General features: G+C 41.2%; 1 protein-coding gene and 1 long non-coding RNA gene across 6 annotated transcripts in view; both read left to right on the top strand.

Annotated features, from left to right (window-relative positions):
- SLC12A4 (solute carrier family 12 member 4) overlaps window positions 1-19,369 on the top strand; it is a 50,854-nt gene that overhangs the window by 2,549 nt on the left and 28,936 nt on the right. Inside the window, exons 3-4 of one of the 5 annotated variants that reach the window (XM_032447008.2) lie at window positions 754-853; window positions 1,304-3,117. In XM_032447008.2, the coding sequence (XP_032302899.2) occupies window positions 2,844-3,117 (274 nt within the window). In that variant the 5' untranslated portion in view covers window positions 754-853; window positions 1,304-2,843. Of the gene's footprint in view, window positions 1-753; window positions 854-1,303; window positions 3,118-5,701; window positions 5,787-13,271; window positions 13,333-17,118; window positions 17,380-19,369 lie in introns of those variants that run through there. The other 4 variants (XM_015873792.3, XM_085551770.1, XM_085551771.1 and 1 more) reach the window with 4 other exon arrangements.
- LOC116653957 (uncharacterized) lies at window positions 3,392-5,544 on the top strand. Its single transcript, XR_014947748.1, has 2 exons — window positions 3,392-4,956; window positions 5,452-5,544. It is a non-coding gene; the product is annotated as an uncharacterized LOC116653957 (long non-coding RNA).

The raw sequence follows: 19,369 nt of genomic DNA on the forward strand, positions 1-19,369 counted from the left end.
TTTAATACTTGAGTGGTGTTACCTGTAATATGAAGTGTTCAAGGCAAACTTGACCTTGCTTGCTTGCCTGGATGACTTGTACCAGGATCTTTAGCAGTTTAGTGAACTGTTCTTCCAGAAGACACAGTTTCTCACACAACCTTTTCCTTTGAGTTGAATTAGAGGTAAAACTGTCCAATAAATGCTACAGTATTCTAGATCAGCTTGTTTCTTTTCAGTTTTGTATTGATATTAAGCAACTTGGAAGCCTGTGGTGGCTTTCTGGAAGTCAAGGTCAGTATTCATATTTAAAAAACAGTCACTTAGCTTGAAATTTCACTTCTATTACTACCCATATGCTAAAAAGTTGATAAAGGCAGGCAGCTTCCTATCTGTAAGTACTGGTGGTCTACAAATCAGTAAGAAGTCATCATCTTCAGGCAAAAGAAATATTTTTTGTTTCAACACACTTGAGTAGTTTCCTCAGGCCAAATTCTCTCCTAAAACAATTGGATACAGTTTCCATTCCAGAGAGGGGAGTTGTCGAGCTTATCCAGATAGACAGTCTTCTTTTCTTTTCCCTAATGGCATACAATTTAAGTGCCTCCTGTTAATGATGCTTACCCATTCTGTAGTGGCCTTGATACAGTTTTGGTACCTAAACCAAGACAGCTCCTTGCCACACAATTCTTCTTCCTGAATAAGAATGACTGCAAAAATGTTAACTCTTTAAAATTCTTATAACCTCCATCTTTTCTTTTTTTCCCCCCTTAGGACAGCTTACTTAGACCAGATGCTTTTACTTAAGAGTTTTATAAAGTCAAAAACAGGAATGAAGGGACAGAAGACTAAGCCAGAACTAAGTTACTTAATGGTAAGTTCTCATCTTGCCCTTCTACATAAAATTCTTTGTCTCCTGTCAATTAATCATTAATTTTCCTGTTTTCTTGGTGAACTCTAGACTCTTACACTTGCCAGCTGTAATGAAATACAACTCAACCTTAAGAGGTTAAACAGAAAATGCTACCTGCTGGTCATTTCTTCTGTATTTCCTTGGGGGAAAATACATTGCTGGAGATAACTCAGTGGGTGGAGTAGCACACTAGAATGCTTCCAGCCTGTCAGTACTAATACTTCGAAAATCCAAAGAAATGCTTTCTAAATTACCCATCCACGGAGGCTGTCAGTAAATTTCACAGACTTCAGTGTGATCATATATGAAAGTGGGCTAATGTTAGGGCTACTGGGAAACAGAAGTGATCTCACTCTAGCGCATTGAGGTATGGTGAGTTCTAAATGGAAGCTGGTTTTGTTTCTCTCCCAGATATTCTGAGGCTGTTACTGAGATACACATGAAGATACACTGTTGTCTTTCTTAACTGAGCAAAATGGCACAAGTGAAATGTAGTGAATATGAAAACACAAGGAGTTTTAGAAGTCTTTCCACTTGTCTGATCAGTGCTGGGAGGTGTAATTGTTCTGGCTTTCCCCAGAGGTGGCCTATGGACAAGTTTGTGTTAAGTGAACTGAGAGACCTGTAACCCCTTGGCTGCAGCCACTCCACAGCATGGATTCTGACTGTTTATTTCAAAAACCCACCTAATTAAGAGTAGACATCACTTGTGAACAAAGCATTTTCCCTCTTGCTTGTCTCTCCTCTGCTCATAACAGGTTTTTATTTCTCCAAGTGACAGAGGGGCTGCTTAGTCAAAAAGGCAGGACAAATTCACAAAGCTAGAGATAAGATCTTCTTGGTACAAGGAGTGTTGACAGTGTCTTCTCTCTGTCTCTACTCAGGGGTTTCTATCCTTCCATAGGTAGACTCTTACATTGAACTAACTTAGAGTAGTGCTGGATTGACTTGTTGCTGATTTATTAAGATGTATTTTTAATCGACAATCCGCAGAGCTACTTTGAGTTGACGCTCTGTAGTAAAACACACGTAGCAAAACGCACAAATGGTTCTGTAAAGCTTTCTCCTCTGATGGCTGCATAATATATTAAATAGGGATCCTTTTACTGTCTAAAGTAGCTTTCAAAAGCAGAAAATAAATAGCATTAGCAACTATTAATTGATCTTTAAACCCCATGTGAGTGTTACAGTATATGAAACAGGCCGAGGTGCCTCTAAGGTACAGGCAGAATTGAGTTCTGCTGTCTCTGTGACAAGAAGCCCCTCCTGAGCAGAGGGGCCGAGTTCATCTGCCCTGGTATTCTGCTGCCTTAGCAACTGTGTGCTTTGCATAGTGCTGGGGCTGTAGTTAGCGTTCACATCTCCCAAGTGGCTGATTTTACTCCGCTGTCTCTTTGTGCAGTCACGTTTCTCTCCCTCTTGCTGCCTGTTCGCCGTGCTGAGGCTTTATGCTCAGATCAGCCACCCCCCCCGCCTCCACAAACACAGGAAACGGGGGCAGCTGCCGCATCTGGAGCTAACGATAGCTCTCGTAAAAACAAACCGACTCTCGGGGTGACAGCGTGTCTTTAATTAAACCGTTGTCTATCAAGCGGGGCTTAAAGTTCAGGGGCGTTTCTAATTAGCGTGTCCTGCTACCCCGGTATCCCGTTCTATTTTCGAGACCCCCGGGGCAGGCGGTTGCGGCCCAGCAAATGGCGTCGGGGGAGGGCAGCGTCCCCCCGGGGCTCAGAGCGGAGGGAGGCCCGCCCCGGCTCCCACCACCCCGGGAGGCCCCGGTGTCTGTGGGAGGAGGAAGGCGCCCGTGGTCCGCGCCGCCTCCGGCCCCTCCTCCGCGCCCACGCCCGACGGCGCGACCCCCCTCCGTGCGCCCCGTCTCCACGCCCGCGGCTCCGGGGGCGGCCGCCGCCTCTCCGCCGCTCCGCCTCACCGCCCCGGAGCTCGGAGGGGAATGGGTGGAGTTGAGGAGCGCGGTTTCCTGAGAGGAAGTGACCGCACAGGGCAGGAATGCGCCGCCGGCTCTGCGCCGCATCCCGCCTGCCTCGCCGCGGTGCCGCGGGGAGCCCTCTCCGCCCCGCCAGCCATGCCGCACTTCACGGTGGTGCCGGTGGAGGACAAGCATCGCGCCGAGTATGACAGCGTGGAAGGGCTGAGTTGGGTGGACTACAGGGAACCGGCCGCCGCGCCCGCAGCCGGAGACTCCTACGACACCGTCAGCTCCGACGGTGAGAGCGGGCACGGCCGGGCGGGGGGCGCCGGTGCCGCTCCCGGTGTGTTCCGCACTCAGACAAAGGCGGCTCTATGGGGGCGGCGGCTCATAACGTTGGTGGTGCCGGGAGCCGCCCGGAGCTCTGTCAGCCGGGAGGGTGCCCTGGGGTGGCGGGGTCGGGGTGTGCCGTTATCGGGCCTCCCGCAAGACGCGGCTTCGGAGCCCGTCGGAGCGTGCGGAGGAACGCTCGGATATCGGGGTTCTATGCCGCGGAGAAACAAACGGTAGAGAACTCTATTCGATCAGATGTCGGGTGTTTGCTGGCTGTACCTGCTGCTGTTGTTGGCGAGATTTTAGCCGGGCCCTGGGTGCCACAGCAAGTGCATTGTGTGCTGGGGAGGCTGCACCAGCCGCGCCTCTTGGGCAGCTCCGCTTTTTGTTGTGAGCCGTTAATGTGTTCCGATTGCAGGAGAGGTTCGTGTAAACGGGACGGGATTTGGGGCACTGAGGAGTCTGTGCGGCTCCTCTAAGTGAGCAGTGTCAGCGCTCAGCCTGGCTTGGTGTTTTTCTGTGAGTCTCAGTAAGTCAGCGTAAATACGATGGTTGTTTCCTGTGAGAAAAGGAAGAACACTCAGATTCAGAGAGCAGAATAGCCCTGGCTGAAAGCTATTTCAATATAATGACTGTAGGGAACCTGGGCTGCTCAGAATTGTGCTCACAGAACAGGAAGGGTCTATTTTGCTTTACGATACTCAGCTGTCATGAGATGAATGCCAGGTTCTTATATTAGCACCCTGTTTGGTTCTCTTTGAATTTGTACCTCAGTGTTTCAATCTCTAATGTACAATTTCTTTTCCTTTGCACAGTTTTCAAAGGAATTTTACATTTCATGTAGGCCTCGTGCCTATTGCATTGGTTCTTCCTAACATGGGCACTTGGGAGCAATGAAATATAAATATTCTTCCCAATTTGTATGCTATTACAGGCAAGTTGAGGTGCTAGCCCTGAAGGCTGTATATGGACTTGACTTCATTTTATTAACAAGCTTGTTTTAAGCTCAGGTTACTTAACACACCATTGACACATAAGGCAATAATAGATGTTTCTTGTGGGGTACTTTCTTCCTTTGTAAGCTGCCCCCATGGGTTGGCTGGGACTTGTGGAAGCTGCTGCCTTGGTGCAAAAGGGAAGGTCAGTCAGCTCAAGTTGTCTGTCATTTGGGTGGCAGTGCCTGTAGGATGTGTGCAAGCAGCACACTCTGTCAATAGCTGGCAAGTTGTGGTCTCTGCAGCACACAGAACTGTGCTGCTGGAAGTCAGCTTAGTCTTTATTTTACTAAACATCTGGAAAATCTCCATTAACATACGGTAGTTAAGTTCTGTTTCTGTTTGAACTGTAACCGTCTTCTATTTTTTTTTAAATTTACTTTCACAGTAATTAAGCGTTGTTTCATATCCTCGGGGTACGTGAATACAGATGCATTCTCTTCCCTACCTGTAGTGACAAGTGTGTTCTTCCCCATCGGCCTCTTCTGTCTTCTCTGAGGTTTCTTGGGTTATGGTTCAATAGAAGGGAATTTAAAATCTCACTCAAATGATTCCTCTGGCTCTTGGTGCTTCCTTTTATATATTGTGCAGGGCACAGAAGCCTCTGCTACCTGAGGAAGAGTTGAAAAAATAACATGGTAGAGCTGGGATGCTCCTGTTGAGGCCAGAATACCTTACAGCTGCTTAATGCTGGCCAGAGCCTGCAGCATCGAGGAGAGCACCCTTCCAGGGCTTTCTGTGGCAGCTGATTATGGGGCTCTGGAGGAACTGACTGATTGTTGTTGGTGACTCCTGTGGTTCCAGATAAGGTAAACTTTAAATGCACAAATTCATAGTTTTTAGTTGTGACCCTATCCAAGAGCATAGGATTCGTATTGGCACTGTGAATACACACATAGCTGCCCAAACAATGCCATTCGTCCAGTATTTCTGTGCAGCCAAGTACTGCCAACAAAGTCAGTATAAGAGAATTACTGAATATTCCCCAGGAAAGCGTTAAAGCAGCTTGCTAGTCATAAACCTTGTTCAAAGACTTTTTAAGACATCTTTGGGTTGCTCAGTTTGATTGGAGATGGGTTAAAGCGGTTGAGTGATGGTATGGCCCTTTGAGCCTATGATCATGCGTGGTTATTCAGTTTTGCTTGTAGCTGGTCTCTGACTGCATTGTTGGTCAGATACTCCTTGCACCATCTCTGAAGCTTATGATTCTGCGGTCATTTCCCTCTAACCTTCTTACTCAAACCTTTATTTGCCATAGCCTTGTTATTTTTCCTTTTTCTTTTAATTCAACTTTACTTGGGAAGTCAAGTGATGTGATGCTATTTGAGCAACACAGAAGTGAAGCCATTCTGCACCAGAATTTCTCATCAACCATTTGCATAAGAAGACATTGGCTGGTGCGTAATAATTTAGCCTTCCCAGACAGCTTCATTGTTTGGTTGTGAATAAGCAGATCCTTCCTGCTGCTCATAATAGATTTTGACATCTTCCATTTAGAAAAAGAAGCACAAAGACTAATGTTGTGATCCTATGACAAACATGTGAGCCTTGCTTCATGGACCGGCAGGGATGAGAAATGTGAATTTGGCATCTCTTCAGTCTTTGAAACAACGCCAGCGTGTCAGGTTGGGTACACAGGGTAAGAAATGGGAAAGTGGAGTCTAAATACTATTAAATAAAAAACAAACAAAAACCAAAAAACCCACAGCAAATAAGTTTTGCTGTAATAAGAATCTCATCTTTACAGCAGTTGTACACCCTGTCAACTGAAGTGAGACTACATTGTGTTTCCCGAGGGAACTTATTTATCCTCCTGTGACTTTTGTTTGTGGAAATGAGATGCTAATCAGCTTGGTGTCACTAACTAACTTTGGTCAGCTGCCACTCTTAGTTTTTGCCAGTGAATAGCTCTACTTATGTTCTACTTATCACATGCCTTTCTTTTAGCCCACAGTTTTCTAACTAGACTCAAGACCTTCTCCTCATGCTTACAGCCTGCATCAGTATGTACACTGTCCCTGTGCAGCAGCGGATTATGCCGGTCAGTTTTAATAAACTATTATTGAACTTGAGAAGATGGATCAAGAAAGTTCTCCTGTGATAGCAGTTAGATTTTATTTTAAGCTTTTTCCCAGTTCACTGCTTTTTAAGATGCGATAACTTTTACTAATAAAGGTTTTAAGTTGCTTTCAAGACTTGAGATAAAGCTGGCATAAAATCCATCTGAAGGTACTTCTAATGGAGTTAAGCAAATCCCTTTGCAAAGCACTTAATTCTTATATATGAATGTTTTGGCAAAGACCAGAGACAAGATAAAATTAGGCATGTAACAAATTAGGTACTACAGCTAAATAGGGACGACAGAACTAAGTGGCTTAAAATATTTTAGGTTATCTTAAATTCAAGCTAAAATTTCTGCTAGCAGCAATGCAACTGGTGCTGTTAGAGTTGTCATAGCAGCAGGTTTTTACATAAGCTCCGTTGCACGTCGCCTTCAGCAGTATTCCTGTTGCCTCAGAACTGCAGGAAGAAGTCATGCAAGAGAGGGCTTGGGAATTCAAGGCAGAAGCTCTGAACTGTTAGGGAGAAAAATAACTTGAGAAATACACTGAGGTCAGTGAACTTCCTCTTCTTGTGAATAGTTAACTATTGTCTTCATAAAAATGGTCTGGATATTACATCTCCTTAAATCTAATTTTAACGAGGAAGGTTTTGTTGAAAAGAAAACAACAACAAACAGGAGAAACCATATTCTGCCAAGTTCTGCATCACAACTTTCTGTCTCTGTAAAGCTTAAAGTGGAATTTTAAAGTTGTCCTTTTGAGTACTGAATATGCCGATATTTGCTCCTGTTATGTAAAGAGTTTGAGATGTTGGAAATGCAGATCCTGAAAGGAGTCTTAGCAGCATGGTCATCCTTGTGAAGCCCAGTGCTTTTTTTTGCTCCTTGTGCAACTGGCCGTTAGCACAACACTGATTGCAGCACTGAACTCCAGAATACTTTTCTCAACAACACAGGTGCAGAGATAAGTAGGCCCTTGCTGGTGATAAGGAAAGATAAGCACGTGGTATGTGAAAAATGAAAGTGGAGAAGTGCTTTGTGACACCATTAGCTGTGTATAAGGCTTGGATAGGTGAAAGACGTTGTAACCTGTGTGACTGATTTACACGGAGTCCATGGCGGATACTCAGATGTCTTGATCTTCTTAGTACCGTGCAGTTTTACTGAGTTCAATTTAAACAAACAATTGTATGAGAGGAGAAAAAAGTTCATATTACTGAATAAACTTTTGGTAAAAGCCTTTCTCATACCTCTAAGTTGTGCAGTGCTTACGGCAGAGCTGGTGAGGCTGCAGCTGTCTGGCACCAAGGGGTTCGTGGTGCCAGCTGCTGGCTGCAGGAGACTTCACTAAATATAGAAAAGCATGGTCCTTTCTGTGGGTTCTTTGGTATTTGAGTTATTTGGAAAAGCTCACTAGTGGATCTTTGTGATACGTCCGAGTGAGCTGAAGGCAGCTCCTGTAAATGTGGGTGGATGCTTCTACATGTCACAAAAAAATAAGTTATAAAAATAATGAAATAATAATAAAAAAAGAAAAGCCGCTGCTAGTCTTTTGTAGCTATTGATTTACTGATGTATTTATTTTTGCTTAGGAGAATGCCTGTATTAGAAGATCAAGCAACTGCATGCGAAAGTACCCAGATTTTCTGTCTAAATTCCTCTGTAAATGCACACTCCTTTTGACTTGCTGAGTACCCATCCCAAGCTATTTTTCAACTGTGGCTTCTTATTTTTTTCTGCGTGCTGAAGTGATGTCTCCTGTTCAATCTCTGTACTTTCCTAAATGAATTAAAATCAGTTTTTAGGTTTCTTGTATTGTATTTGTGGTACTTATCTCTCTTTTATATAAAACTGATCTGTGTTTGTTTCATTCAGCTTGCCCTTGCAAATTGCAGGATTTCACTTCCTTAAAGAAAATACTGACATTTGCTTTCCCCTCTCACCCAGCTGCAGCAAAATAAAGGATTACATTTTTGCATGCTCCTAAAAGTGAGGTTCAAATTTGACTTCTGCTCTAACGTTCTACGTGGAATGGTGGCTAAAATACTCTGCAACTTTACTGGCTAAGTTTCAATGCTTTTTGCTGCTTGATTTTTGTAAAGTCTCTTTATTAATTGTTGGTTTTCATTAGACATCTGTTTAAGGGACGCCAAGTGGGTATTGCTGTTTTTTCTTCTTTTGTTGTGCTGCTTGAGGTGATTTCTTTCATTATAGTTGAATTTTTGTCACGTGTGGAGAACTGCAGCTTTCACTCTGGCTGCCTTAGTGAGCGCTGAGTTAACAGTACTCTATTTTTGTGCAAGTAAAATGCAGAAATATCATACACCAAAAATAATGGCAAAATCAAATACTTGGCAGGTATTTATTATGTTCTGTCTTTAAATATAAAATGATTACCCATTAGTGGGTTAATCATGTGAAAGATAAATCTGTATGAGTCATGTAAGAGTCACGTAGATACTAATTTAATGATTCTAAGTAGTTCATAATTACCAGAACCCTAGTAATGCCTACATGAATGGGAAAATATAGGTCTTATAATCCATGTATGGCAAGCTTCTTTTCAGAGTATGAGAGCATTTTGTGAGCTGGTATGTCATACAGCTCCCTTCTCTTCAGAATATGTGGAGCAGGTCTATCTGGAAGTTATTTTGTAGGGTGCGTACTGCCTGCTTGTCCTTATTTGTTAAGGATTCTTTCCAGAGTCTCAGATTATCACTTGTGAAGTTCCTGGAGTTAAAGGAGTAGCATTTTTTCAAACATGTCATGTAATAGAGATTTAGGGTTTTTTTTGTGTGGTAGATATAATATTTGGTCTGGAAAAAGATGGCTGTTTATTTCCAACAGCCTTAACACATGTCTGAGCAGCAGAGGTATATGTTAGGACAGTGCTGAGAATACATTTTCCCCTCAGTTATTTGCTGCTATTAAAGGTACTTGGAAATTTTTTTTTTGAATCATCTTTTGATCTTCGTTCCACTCTGTAGAACAGAGAGGTGGGATTTAATGTGCAGAATAAAGCACTAATTGACCAAAAAGAGCTTTGATTCCATTACTGTATGGATGACGGAGGAAGGCTGATCACTTGGCAAAACTGCTAAGTTAGCTGTCTTTGCTTGCTAGAGGCAGCCTGAGACTTGTTGGAGATGTAAGTGAAATGGCATTTTGCTAAGTGGAAGATGGGAAGCAGGTGCCAGGCTGTGCTGGGCAGCAGCAGCATGAGGTGAGAGAGGAGACTGCTTGTACTAGAGAAGGGGACAGCCATCATGCCATCTTTATTGGGGTGGTCACTGTGCAATGACAAGAAACCAGGAAGCTGGTTTGTGTAGGACATGGCTTAGCAGCATTTCTGCTGCTACTCAGTTCCTGGGTTTGCCTAATCCCCTGGAAATTTGTCCCAACGGTCCATCCTCTCAAATCAATTAATTTGCTCAAAATGACCTGCATTCTCCTAGAGGCCCAGCTCTTTCATTGACTGGCATGTGGTCTGTAATATAACTAGGATGCAATCTATTGATTACTTTGACAATTAGGATCAAAGCTGCAAGCTTATGCTGGAAGCTGGCTCACAGGGAACTGCAGTAGGGATTGTATAACAAGACTTTGGGAGAGGAGAGATGACGCAGGCTCTGTTTAGGATAGAAGCATGCTGTACTATGTATAGGTTCAAGCTAATTAAGCTTGAATGAAACAGTGTTGTTGTTTTTCTCTAGCCTAATTGCCACTTTTCATTTTCCTCCACCTGTAGCCAGCATTTGTTTGTGTTTGTAGGATTTAGAACACCATTCAGTCATCACAGATATTTCCGTAAAGCTATTTAGGCTAAACCTTTGCCTTTCTGTTCCATGTCAAAGAGGAACTGGGGTTTTTATAGTGTGCCATTGGAAAACACTTACTTGCTGCTTTAGGTTAACTTGTAAGGAGGAGCCACTTGTTGAGTCTTGCTCTTACATACTTTACATTGCTGATTGCTGCAGTAACAAACAATAAAATGCCCTGGGGGAAAATTATTTTTCATGAAATTATTGATAATAATACAACCTCGTGCTATGACCGTGCTTGTGAACTGAGCAGCCCCAAGCGCAGTCACTGTGCAAAGTCCTTATGTGTATTTCTGTGCAGGAGGTCAGACCTGAGTCAGGCTCTGAGCAGTTCAAGGAGACATAACTGCTTCTCCTCTGTTTTCTACAGTTGTGTTTGGAAGCTTTGTCTTCCTGATCTACTTTATGTAAGTTTGTATTCAAAGCTGATACATAATACTCAAGTAGGTGTTCCCGGATGGTTTTGCATGTCTCATTTCAGAACTGACCGCTCCCAAACATTTTCTGGTTTTCCTGTGCTAAGGTCATTACTGTCCAGTCTGTCATTTTTACAGTATGAAATATTCAGCAGGAATACTAGTTTTAAGGTATTTTGTCACCTCTCCCCAGGATTTCTTCTTTTCCCTGCATTCACAACCTGTGTTTGGTGCCTTGTACTGGGGCATGATTTCTGGGGCACAGCAGTTTCTGGAGTATCTTAAGCAAACTCTGCTAAGCTTATCCAAATTCAGTTCTAGTATGGATGTAACTTAGAGGGAGTTGCCATTGCTCAAGCAGAGACAAACCATTCATTTTTGATGTGTCTATTTTTCCAGAGAACACAGCAGGGATATCATGGAGAAATTTCAGGGATGTGGCAGCCAAATAGGACAGGAAAAACCCAATACGGACTAACTGTACAGTAGGATATTTATCTGCCTTTTTGTAAGCTATCCTTCAGCGTACATGCACGGGGCTTTAGAGCTGTAACTTAAGGCAACACACAGGGAATAATTTTAATTGTGATGCCTTGCTTTTGTCCCTTTTGAAGAAGCCATGTTCTGGATTTTTTGGTAGAAGTGGATGTTTAGCAGGGCTAAGCTTCACCGTGTATCCTTGAGTTTCTTCTGACCTGCCTTCTCCTGCTCGTACTTGATTTAACTCCTGCAACAGAAGAGAAGTGAACCAGTATTACCTGTTGCCCCATGAAGAGGCTCCATGTGTTACCCACTGCTCTCATTTTGCTCCGATGCTCTCACAAACTGACAAACTTTCTGTAAAACAATGGTAAAAGCCACTGTCTTTTCCAGACCCCTTAGCTGCGTCTTGTGTCTTGGAAGAGCTACAAGCTCTTGATAATTATGTGCTGGGATATATATATGTATTACAGTAATGTGGTTTGTTGTTTATCATATATGCAATGTCAGAGAGCTCTCCACCCTCTAAAATTTTTGGTAGGGGTGGAGTGATTTCTTTGCTTGGAGGTGTCCCAATTTGACATTGCTGAATTTGACTTCATCAGCATTCTGTAAGTATTGTGACCAATGGAGCAGTGAGCTTTGTTTTATGCTTTTTTTTAGCACCACATGGAAAAATCAGCTCTTCACCTTTACTGCATACAGAAGCTTAGCTCCTTTTTTTTTTTAATCGTTCTTCTTACCACCAACAGCCCCTTTAGGTAAATACTAGTAAATAAAGAGAAATCTCTCACACAGTCTGTTTTCAGTGCAAGAAAAAATGTTAGTAACCCCTTTCTATATGAATTAGTTGAAAACTAATATAGTTTATATTTGAGTTCCAAATGCTTTAACTGATTAGAGATGTGTCCTTACTGTCTTCCAGGAATGGACAGTAAATGTGAGTGCATTATATAGTGTGCAATGCATAACATGTACAGAAATTCTCAAAGTAATTTAAACCTTTTTCAGTCATTTTATGTATGTCTGGAGATGCAAAGCACTCTTGTCTGTATCTCCATTAGTTCTATCTGTTCTCTTTTGGAAGTTCTCTGAGCTGTTCCCAGCTGCTTGTTCTCGCTCCATGGCTTCTAGTTACTGTTGTTTGTTTTGGCATATATTTTATTTCTTATATATGTTCATCTTTCTTTCTGCAGAACTGTGGCCAGCTGAATGGGTACAGGGCTGAAAGCAGTTTCTCTTATTTGATACCGAAGAGAGAAACGAAGTATATTTTGCATGGAGCCTATATGCCAGTCCCACAGATGAATGTTGGTGTCTCAGAGAAACTGAGAAAGTTTTTCTGCGGGGAAAGAAGCTTTCCCTGAGACACGGGATAGCAATTACATATTTCTTGTTGTATTTTGACACAGGGTGTGTTCTATCTGAGATGCCTTCATGCGTGTGAGGGGACTGAGTTTCGGGGATGATAGTCGTGAGAAATGATCTGGAGTTTTTCCACATGAAATAACCTCTGAAGTGTATTATAAAAACAACCTTTGTACTTCACTGTAGTGCTTTTCAGCTGGCAATGAGTAGTTAGATTATGAAAGCTCTGAAGCAGTGTGAGTTCCTAAATTCGTTTTCTCAAAAGTGACTTGGCATTTTTGCAGCTACTGGAAAAAGGAGATAGTGTGGTGTGTGTGGTGTTTGGAAGGCTACCTTGTGAACAGAATGCATGGGGCTCTAGTAATTATGAACTACTTAGAATCATTGTTAGCATCTACATGTCTCTTACATAAGCCTCCATTTCATCATACAGATTTATTTGTTTTGTTGTGATCTTTCATATGATGTATCCCCAAATCAATAATCATAGTAGAAGTTATTGAAGATGGAAAGAAATACATCACTGTTTTCACTTGAAAGCTGAAATGCCTGGAGGGCAAACGTCACAGAGCTGTAATTTTCATGGCATTAACGGGTTTAAAATGCTGTCTGATTCCAGACTGAGCAAGCAGTGGATTTGTGGCACACGCTTTTTTGAGTAAGTGTGCAAACAGTGTGCAATGTGCTTCTCAGACACGGCCGAGTTTGATTTCACAAGTAGCATTTTCAGTAAGGTCTTGATATTTGCTGATTTTCTCAGCATTTAAAGGATTATAATGCCAGGATTATATCAGCATTGGCTTAGCTTTCTCTAAGGAACCCTTCTGCTTCCTGAAAGAGATCAATCCCATTCAGCTCTGCAGGCAGCAGTCACTTTGTCTGAGGAGGTAGAAAAACTTCCTTTGGGAATACAGTATTAAACCTGTCTGATCCTCAGGACTTGACAGAGAAGGCATTTTCTAAAGCATGCAGTAAAAGCAGAAAGAAGAATAATGGTAAACCAAATTACTGCAAATGGCAAAGAGTTATTGCTGAAGGGTAAGTACTTCATGTTGATATTAATATCCACAAAGGATTATATTGTTCTGAAGCTATCAGAGTAACTTAACTGAAGAGTGAAATCGTTGCACTTTCTGAAACAGAGGGTTATTACATTGCTAAATCCTTTGAGTTGTGTAGTATTAGCCAACTTCTTTGGTAGAACTCTTCCCTAGCCTAGATTTGAAAAGTAAAATAAAAGACCAGTAGTAATTTCATGCCTTTTTGTTTAGGAAGAAATCAGATCTCTGCTTAAGTTTTTATTTAGTTATTTACTTTGCTGCAGCCTAACTGTTGTGTAGGCTGTGTGGGAAAGCTTTGGCTCTTTCCTTCATGCAGACAGACCACAAACACAGTCTTTGGAACTCTGAACTGTTTCAGAAGAACTAACATATTATCAGCAATGCAGCTTTTAACTTATCTTTGGTAAAGCTGTGCTTTGTTTGTGTAGCTTTTGCAGGTGCCAAGGCTGATGAATGTAAATACATAGATGACATCCGCAGTATAGTTTAAGAAGCACACCTTCAGTTGTTGGGGTAGAACCCAGAAAACACAAAATTTTAATAAGAGTACTAATCCATAGTGAAGAAAATAATGTTATATACTAGTCTTAAAACAGCAAATGAGCAAATTACCCACGAATATCAGTGGTTTGGCCTTCAACTGCAGGTTCTGCCAGACGTCCTACTGGTGGTATACAAGAGTTCAGTACTGTCTGTGTAAGTAATAGTTTGAGTCTGCTTAAAGTACAGAGGATCCTTTTGTTGCCCAAAAGCTGTTTGGGTAGAGATCATCTATGTGCCCTTTTGTTCTTCAGCCTTATTGTTGCGTGGATTGTTACCTAGTAGAACTTCTGCTTTTTTTGTTTATAAATGAAATGCTGTCATCTGCGTTTTTGTTAGCTTATCGTAATGCAGTGGTCTCTTCATGCTCTTTAACGGTAATTTCAGTACTTTGCTGCTGAAGGTAGAGGTATCAGGGTTCTTGAACTGCTTGCAAAAGACAAGAAAATTATTCTGGCTTTTCTGTTCTTCAGCAGCACTCAGTTCTGCAGAACTTCACTGTCATTGGAAGGTATGAGGAAGGCTATCTGAGCATTGCACAGACTTTATCAGGGAACCAAGTTTTATCTTGTGGTACAGTTGTTTGGGGAAGTATTATCACAATTAACACCTGGAATTTGCTTTGTCAAAAACTGTCACAACAGTTCCTTTGAATAACAACAAACAAATTGAGAAAAACAACAAACCCACAAAACAAAACAACAGTAAACCCCGGAGTGTAATGGAAATGGGTTTGGGCAGCTTTTTTTTCCTTATGAAAGCTTAATTCTCAGAGCTGTGAACAAATGTCTTCACAAAATTGCATTGACTGATAGCACTATTTGGTTGTGGGGTAAAATATTCTACCTGAATGTAATTTGTTTGCAGCAATCCCATTGTTTCTGTAACTTATCCTGCTCTAGAATATCCATCAAGAGTGTATCCGTTTGCATCCAGCTCTTGGGAGAACAATAAATCTAGCAAACTATTCTTGCTTGTGGGCTAAATTTCCAGTTCAATTCTGGCTTGGTGTGACCAGCAGTGTAAGAATTTGTGAAAGGTCTTGACACACAAAAGTCTGCAGAAGCCAAAACGAGTTATCGAAACACAACAAACGTGCTTTACACCGGGGATCCATTTCTCATACTTTAAGCTATCTATAAACTTGGTTCGATGCAAGTTAGATTCTCTGCAGAGGTAGTTTTCAGCATGCCATGATGTATGTACAGGAGATGCTCTCCAGGGATCAACTAATTCAGATGTTTTGTCATGACTAAAGTGTGTGAGCTTAACTGATTAGTTGACCATAACTGTCAATTATTTAGATAGCTGAGATTAGGCTGATAGAATCACCAACTACTTACGTATCTATTCTACTTTCTAATTGTTAATTCCAGTGTTATTTGTAGGTGGAATACTAAAAGCATGAGTGATGGATTAAATGCGTAAGATGCAGTAATGTTCTCTGTGCATGAAAACCTCTCCACTTGTCTCTAGCTGTCACAGGCTTTGTGAGCAGTGGTGTTTGTAAACAGTGTTGCTAGCTGCTGTGCAGCCTGTCTCATTACAAACATACTTTTGCTGTGGTGTGCATGAAGGAACCTGTATGTGAATAGTACAATTACAAATAAGACGTCAGCTCTTATACTGCTCTGGAAATAAAACTGTGTTGTGGGGAAAAGGCTTTACTTTGAGCTTCTGGTTTTTTTTGTTTGTTTCAGTGAATCTTTAGTGAATCTAGTTCTGATTTGAAAGGATATAATCCATAAGTTAAGAATGAGAAGTTATTTTTTAGGCAGGGAGAATGATGGGAACTCAGCTCATTGTCATCACAGCTTGTAGCTGTAACTGGGGGCTTTGTCCACCTTGCCTGCCCTGCAAAGTGCATTAAGGAGTTTGGGTTCCTCTTGAGGTGCTGTGAGTGGAGGTGTGATGGGAGGATGGTGTATGTGCCTCTACTGACTTTCATTCAACTGACTCAGATACATGCCTGTAAAAGCAAAGTAACATGGATTTGGGAATCCTTAAAATGTTTTAAGATTAATTTGCATTACTGTATTTTCCCCTGTTATCTGTGTTGCTTAGACAAAAGCTAGGCATACAGTGTCCATCTGTGCCTTCAGCATGCCTTAACTTGTCATGTAGATAAAGCCTCTGTAAGAACTAGCTGAGCGCTTCTGGATTAGTCATGTCCAAATGGATATATGAATTTCCACTTATTTAACTGAGCATGATGAAGAATTAGGGGAGTGGTAGTTTTCTTTGAGGGAGTTTGGAAACTGACAATAGAAGAGAACAAAACCTTAACAGGTCAGGTCGTGCAGCTGCTCCTGCCAACTTCTCAAAGGGATGATTATTCTTGGACTAGTCTGGCTGAGTACATTTCATTACCATGAAGCTTCCTGGTCTTTCTTTATGATAGTTGCACTGTGCCTAATTGTTCGGCTTTCTTTTATACTTGCTGATCTGTCATTCTTATCGTTATTTTAGCCTGTGTTTTGTCTGTACTTTTCCTTGAACTCTTTATTTTATCCTTCACTAAAGAAAATGCAATGGCTTACAATGAAGTCTTGTGCATACAGCGCACTAGTGGGAAAACTGTTTCTCTCTCCTAATTTCCTTCCAGAAACAAAGCAATAATGTGGACACTGTCCTCTCTTCTCAGCCTTCTCCAAAAAAGCTTAGGTTGTCTAAGAGAATAACAAAACCTGTCCTGACTGCGTGGTACAGCTGTACCACCATGGCAATGAGGTAAAGGTTGGGCAAAGATTTGGACATCCTTTAATTATTTTGGTTTTGTCTCCTGGGCTTATGTGTTGGTATACATAGGAGCGTGCACACTTAGGATTTTTAGTTTGTTTTTCATTGGACATCTCTGATGTTTTATGGAATTCAGGCAATTCACACAATTAATACTGTTCTATAGACCTGTGTCCATGCCTGGGTAGGTGAGCTACAGAAAGTTCAGGGAATTGTGATGGAGGACTGATGATAAACTGTATAGCTGCAGCGGTGGCTGTAAATAGAATGATTTGGTTTGGAAGAGAGTTGGCAGGATTTAGAAGTTATTAGTAACTAAGAAGCCTTCATTATCTTTCAATAATTAAGACTGAGAAGTAATGAAACAGGTGAAAACATCAGCCTAATTGGAATGTAGTTTACATAACTAAAAATAATAATAATAATAAATCAGTTAGAGATTAAGGCAAATAAATTATTCTCTGTTGCAGAGTATGTAGCTTTCTCTTTATGAAATGTTCCTTGCAAAAAAATCTTGCGTCATGGAATCTAACACTGCATAGCCACCATCCAACACCAAAGGCTCAGTAATTAAGAATGTGGAAAACAGTACCCATGTCACAAGATGGTGCTTGTCCAGGAGACTTCATGCTTCAGAGTGTAAGCTATCCTCATGTGAAGCTGGGGCAAGAATTCCCTGGAGTGTCTTTCCGAGGTCACCTCCGCTCTCTTCCAAAACTAACGGAGATAAACTCTTCCTGTGCAAGTAAGTCTGTTTCAGAGTGCTGGTATTGCTCGTTGGCACACAAAATATACTGGACAAATATTTTATTGTAGTTTATATCATGTGCTTTGCTAAACTCCATTTGATTGTATTTTGGTCAAAGTACAATTGTGATTCTTGTTGAGGAAATCATAGGTTTTGCTTGTGAAATTGAAAATAGAATATAGAAATCTCTAGAGGAGATCAGATTAATGCTTTGGTGATGTGTTTAAGAACATATATGAAAAGCAGAGATTACACTAAATGTGCAACTGTTAATAAAGGTGATTTTGGCTAACATTTAATTAGCTTTTCTTAACTTTTCAATGTAATGCTCTTTTTGATGTGGGACAGAACTGTGCTGCACCCAGATCTGCATATCGGTGTAATTAAAAGATTACATCCTTCTGCAGAACTGGACTGTAAACTTACAATGCCTGGAAATGGAGTATATGGAGCACAGTGTTTGAGAGGGGTGTTAATATTCATAGAGAAAAACATGTCCTAGCAATTGCAAAAAGCCAATACTTTAATCCAGTCACTTGTTTTACTGATTTTTCAGTTGTGGTTAGCTTTGTTTGGGCTTCCATTGTGCAGAAAGGTATCTAGAGCCAGCCCACCAAGGAATCAAATTCAAAAGGAAAGGCAAAAGGAAACACAAATGTTGTACAGAGAGGAAACAGACACTCTTTTTGAGAGAGACGATGAGCTTTGGAAGAGTCCAATTGTGGAAAGTTATGAAATGGAGTAAAATGAAGACGCATGGCCTGGTGTTTTGAATGAACAAAGCAATTGTCATCTTATCTGAAAATCAGGGATTGAAGTTATGGGTTACCTTCACAGCAAGTGTGATTCATATACCTTATATACTTAAAAAAACAACAACCCAAGGATGCTCTGTAAGCATTACCAGTAAGGGAATACCCACTATACTTTTGAGACAGTGATGAGCAGCATCTATAAGATGAAAGAACAAAGAAACCCAAGACATCAGATATTTTTTTTTTATGTGTAATATTATTATTTAAAAAAAGAAGAGTTACCAAAGTGAGTACGTGGGAGGTGAGAAAACAAATTGTAATGAGAAGGTACGGCACAGTTTAAACTTCCCAATTTTGTTAGTCAAACAGACCACCCATTTTCAGTTTCATAAGTAAAACTCATGACTCAGTTTCCTCAGCGAGAAGAGCAAATGGGCTTTGATCAGAATAGAATAGAATGGACTTCAGCACAGCACTGCAATATGTACTGCAATAAAATTGGTCTAGTGTGCTCTCTGCCAATCAGAGACCTAACATATACAGCAAGCAAGCAATTATTGTGTTTTGTTTAGTAAATATTTGTCCCACTGTGAATGAAAAACATGTTATTTTCATACCGTGTTGCTAAGCTTACAGGTTTTTTGTTTTTTGTTTTTTTTCTTTCCAAGTCATGCTAAAGTTTTACAATATACTGCAAGGCCAAAATCTCTTGCACTATATTAAGGTCTGCAGATCATTTGAGCCCTCTTGTACAAGGCAGCTGCTAAGTCACATTTTGGTGTTGCGAGAGCTGTGAGAAAAGCAATAGGCACATAATCACAGTGCACTGCCATCTACAAGTGCTTATGGTCAGCATGACAATTATTTGCAAACACTCAGACATCTGTTGTTTGTGGTTTTTTGTTTTCCCCTAACAGCTTTGCTCAGAGCACCTGTGAGCAGCTTCTTCCCATGCATTGCTTGCTCTGAGTAAGAACAGCACTGACATTTCTCCTATTATTTTGCCTATAGCAGTTGTAACAGTGTGGTGGTATATGCCGATCCATATGAGTAGGGGAGGAGTTGTCTATTTGCCTTCTAGGTTAATTCCGTAAGTTTATTTAGACTTCGAAATACAGAAATGCTTTTGCTTTCGTTATGCTAAATTATTTTAATATAGCTGCCTTCAGTCGATTACCTTAGTTGTTGAAAATGAGCACCAAAAAATCCAGGTCTTTCATCTTGTGCTTTTC

This window comes from Coturnix japonica, chromosome 6 (assembly GCF_054131305.1).
Source record: "Coturnix japonica strain WE chromosome 6, WE-NBRP24, whole genome shotgun sequence".
NCBI lineage: Eukaryota > Metazoa > Chordata > Aves > Galliformes > Phasianidae > Coturnix > Coturnix japonica.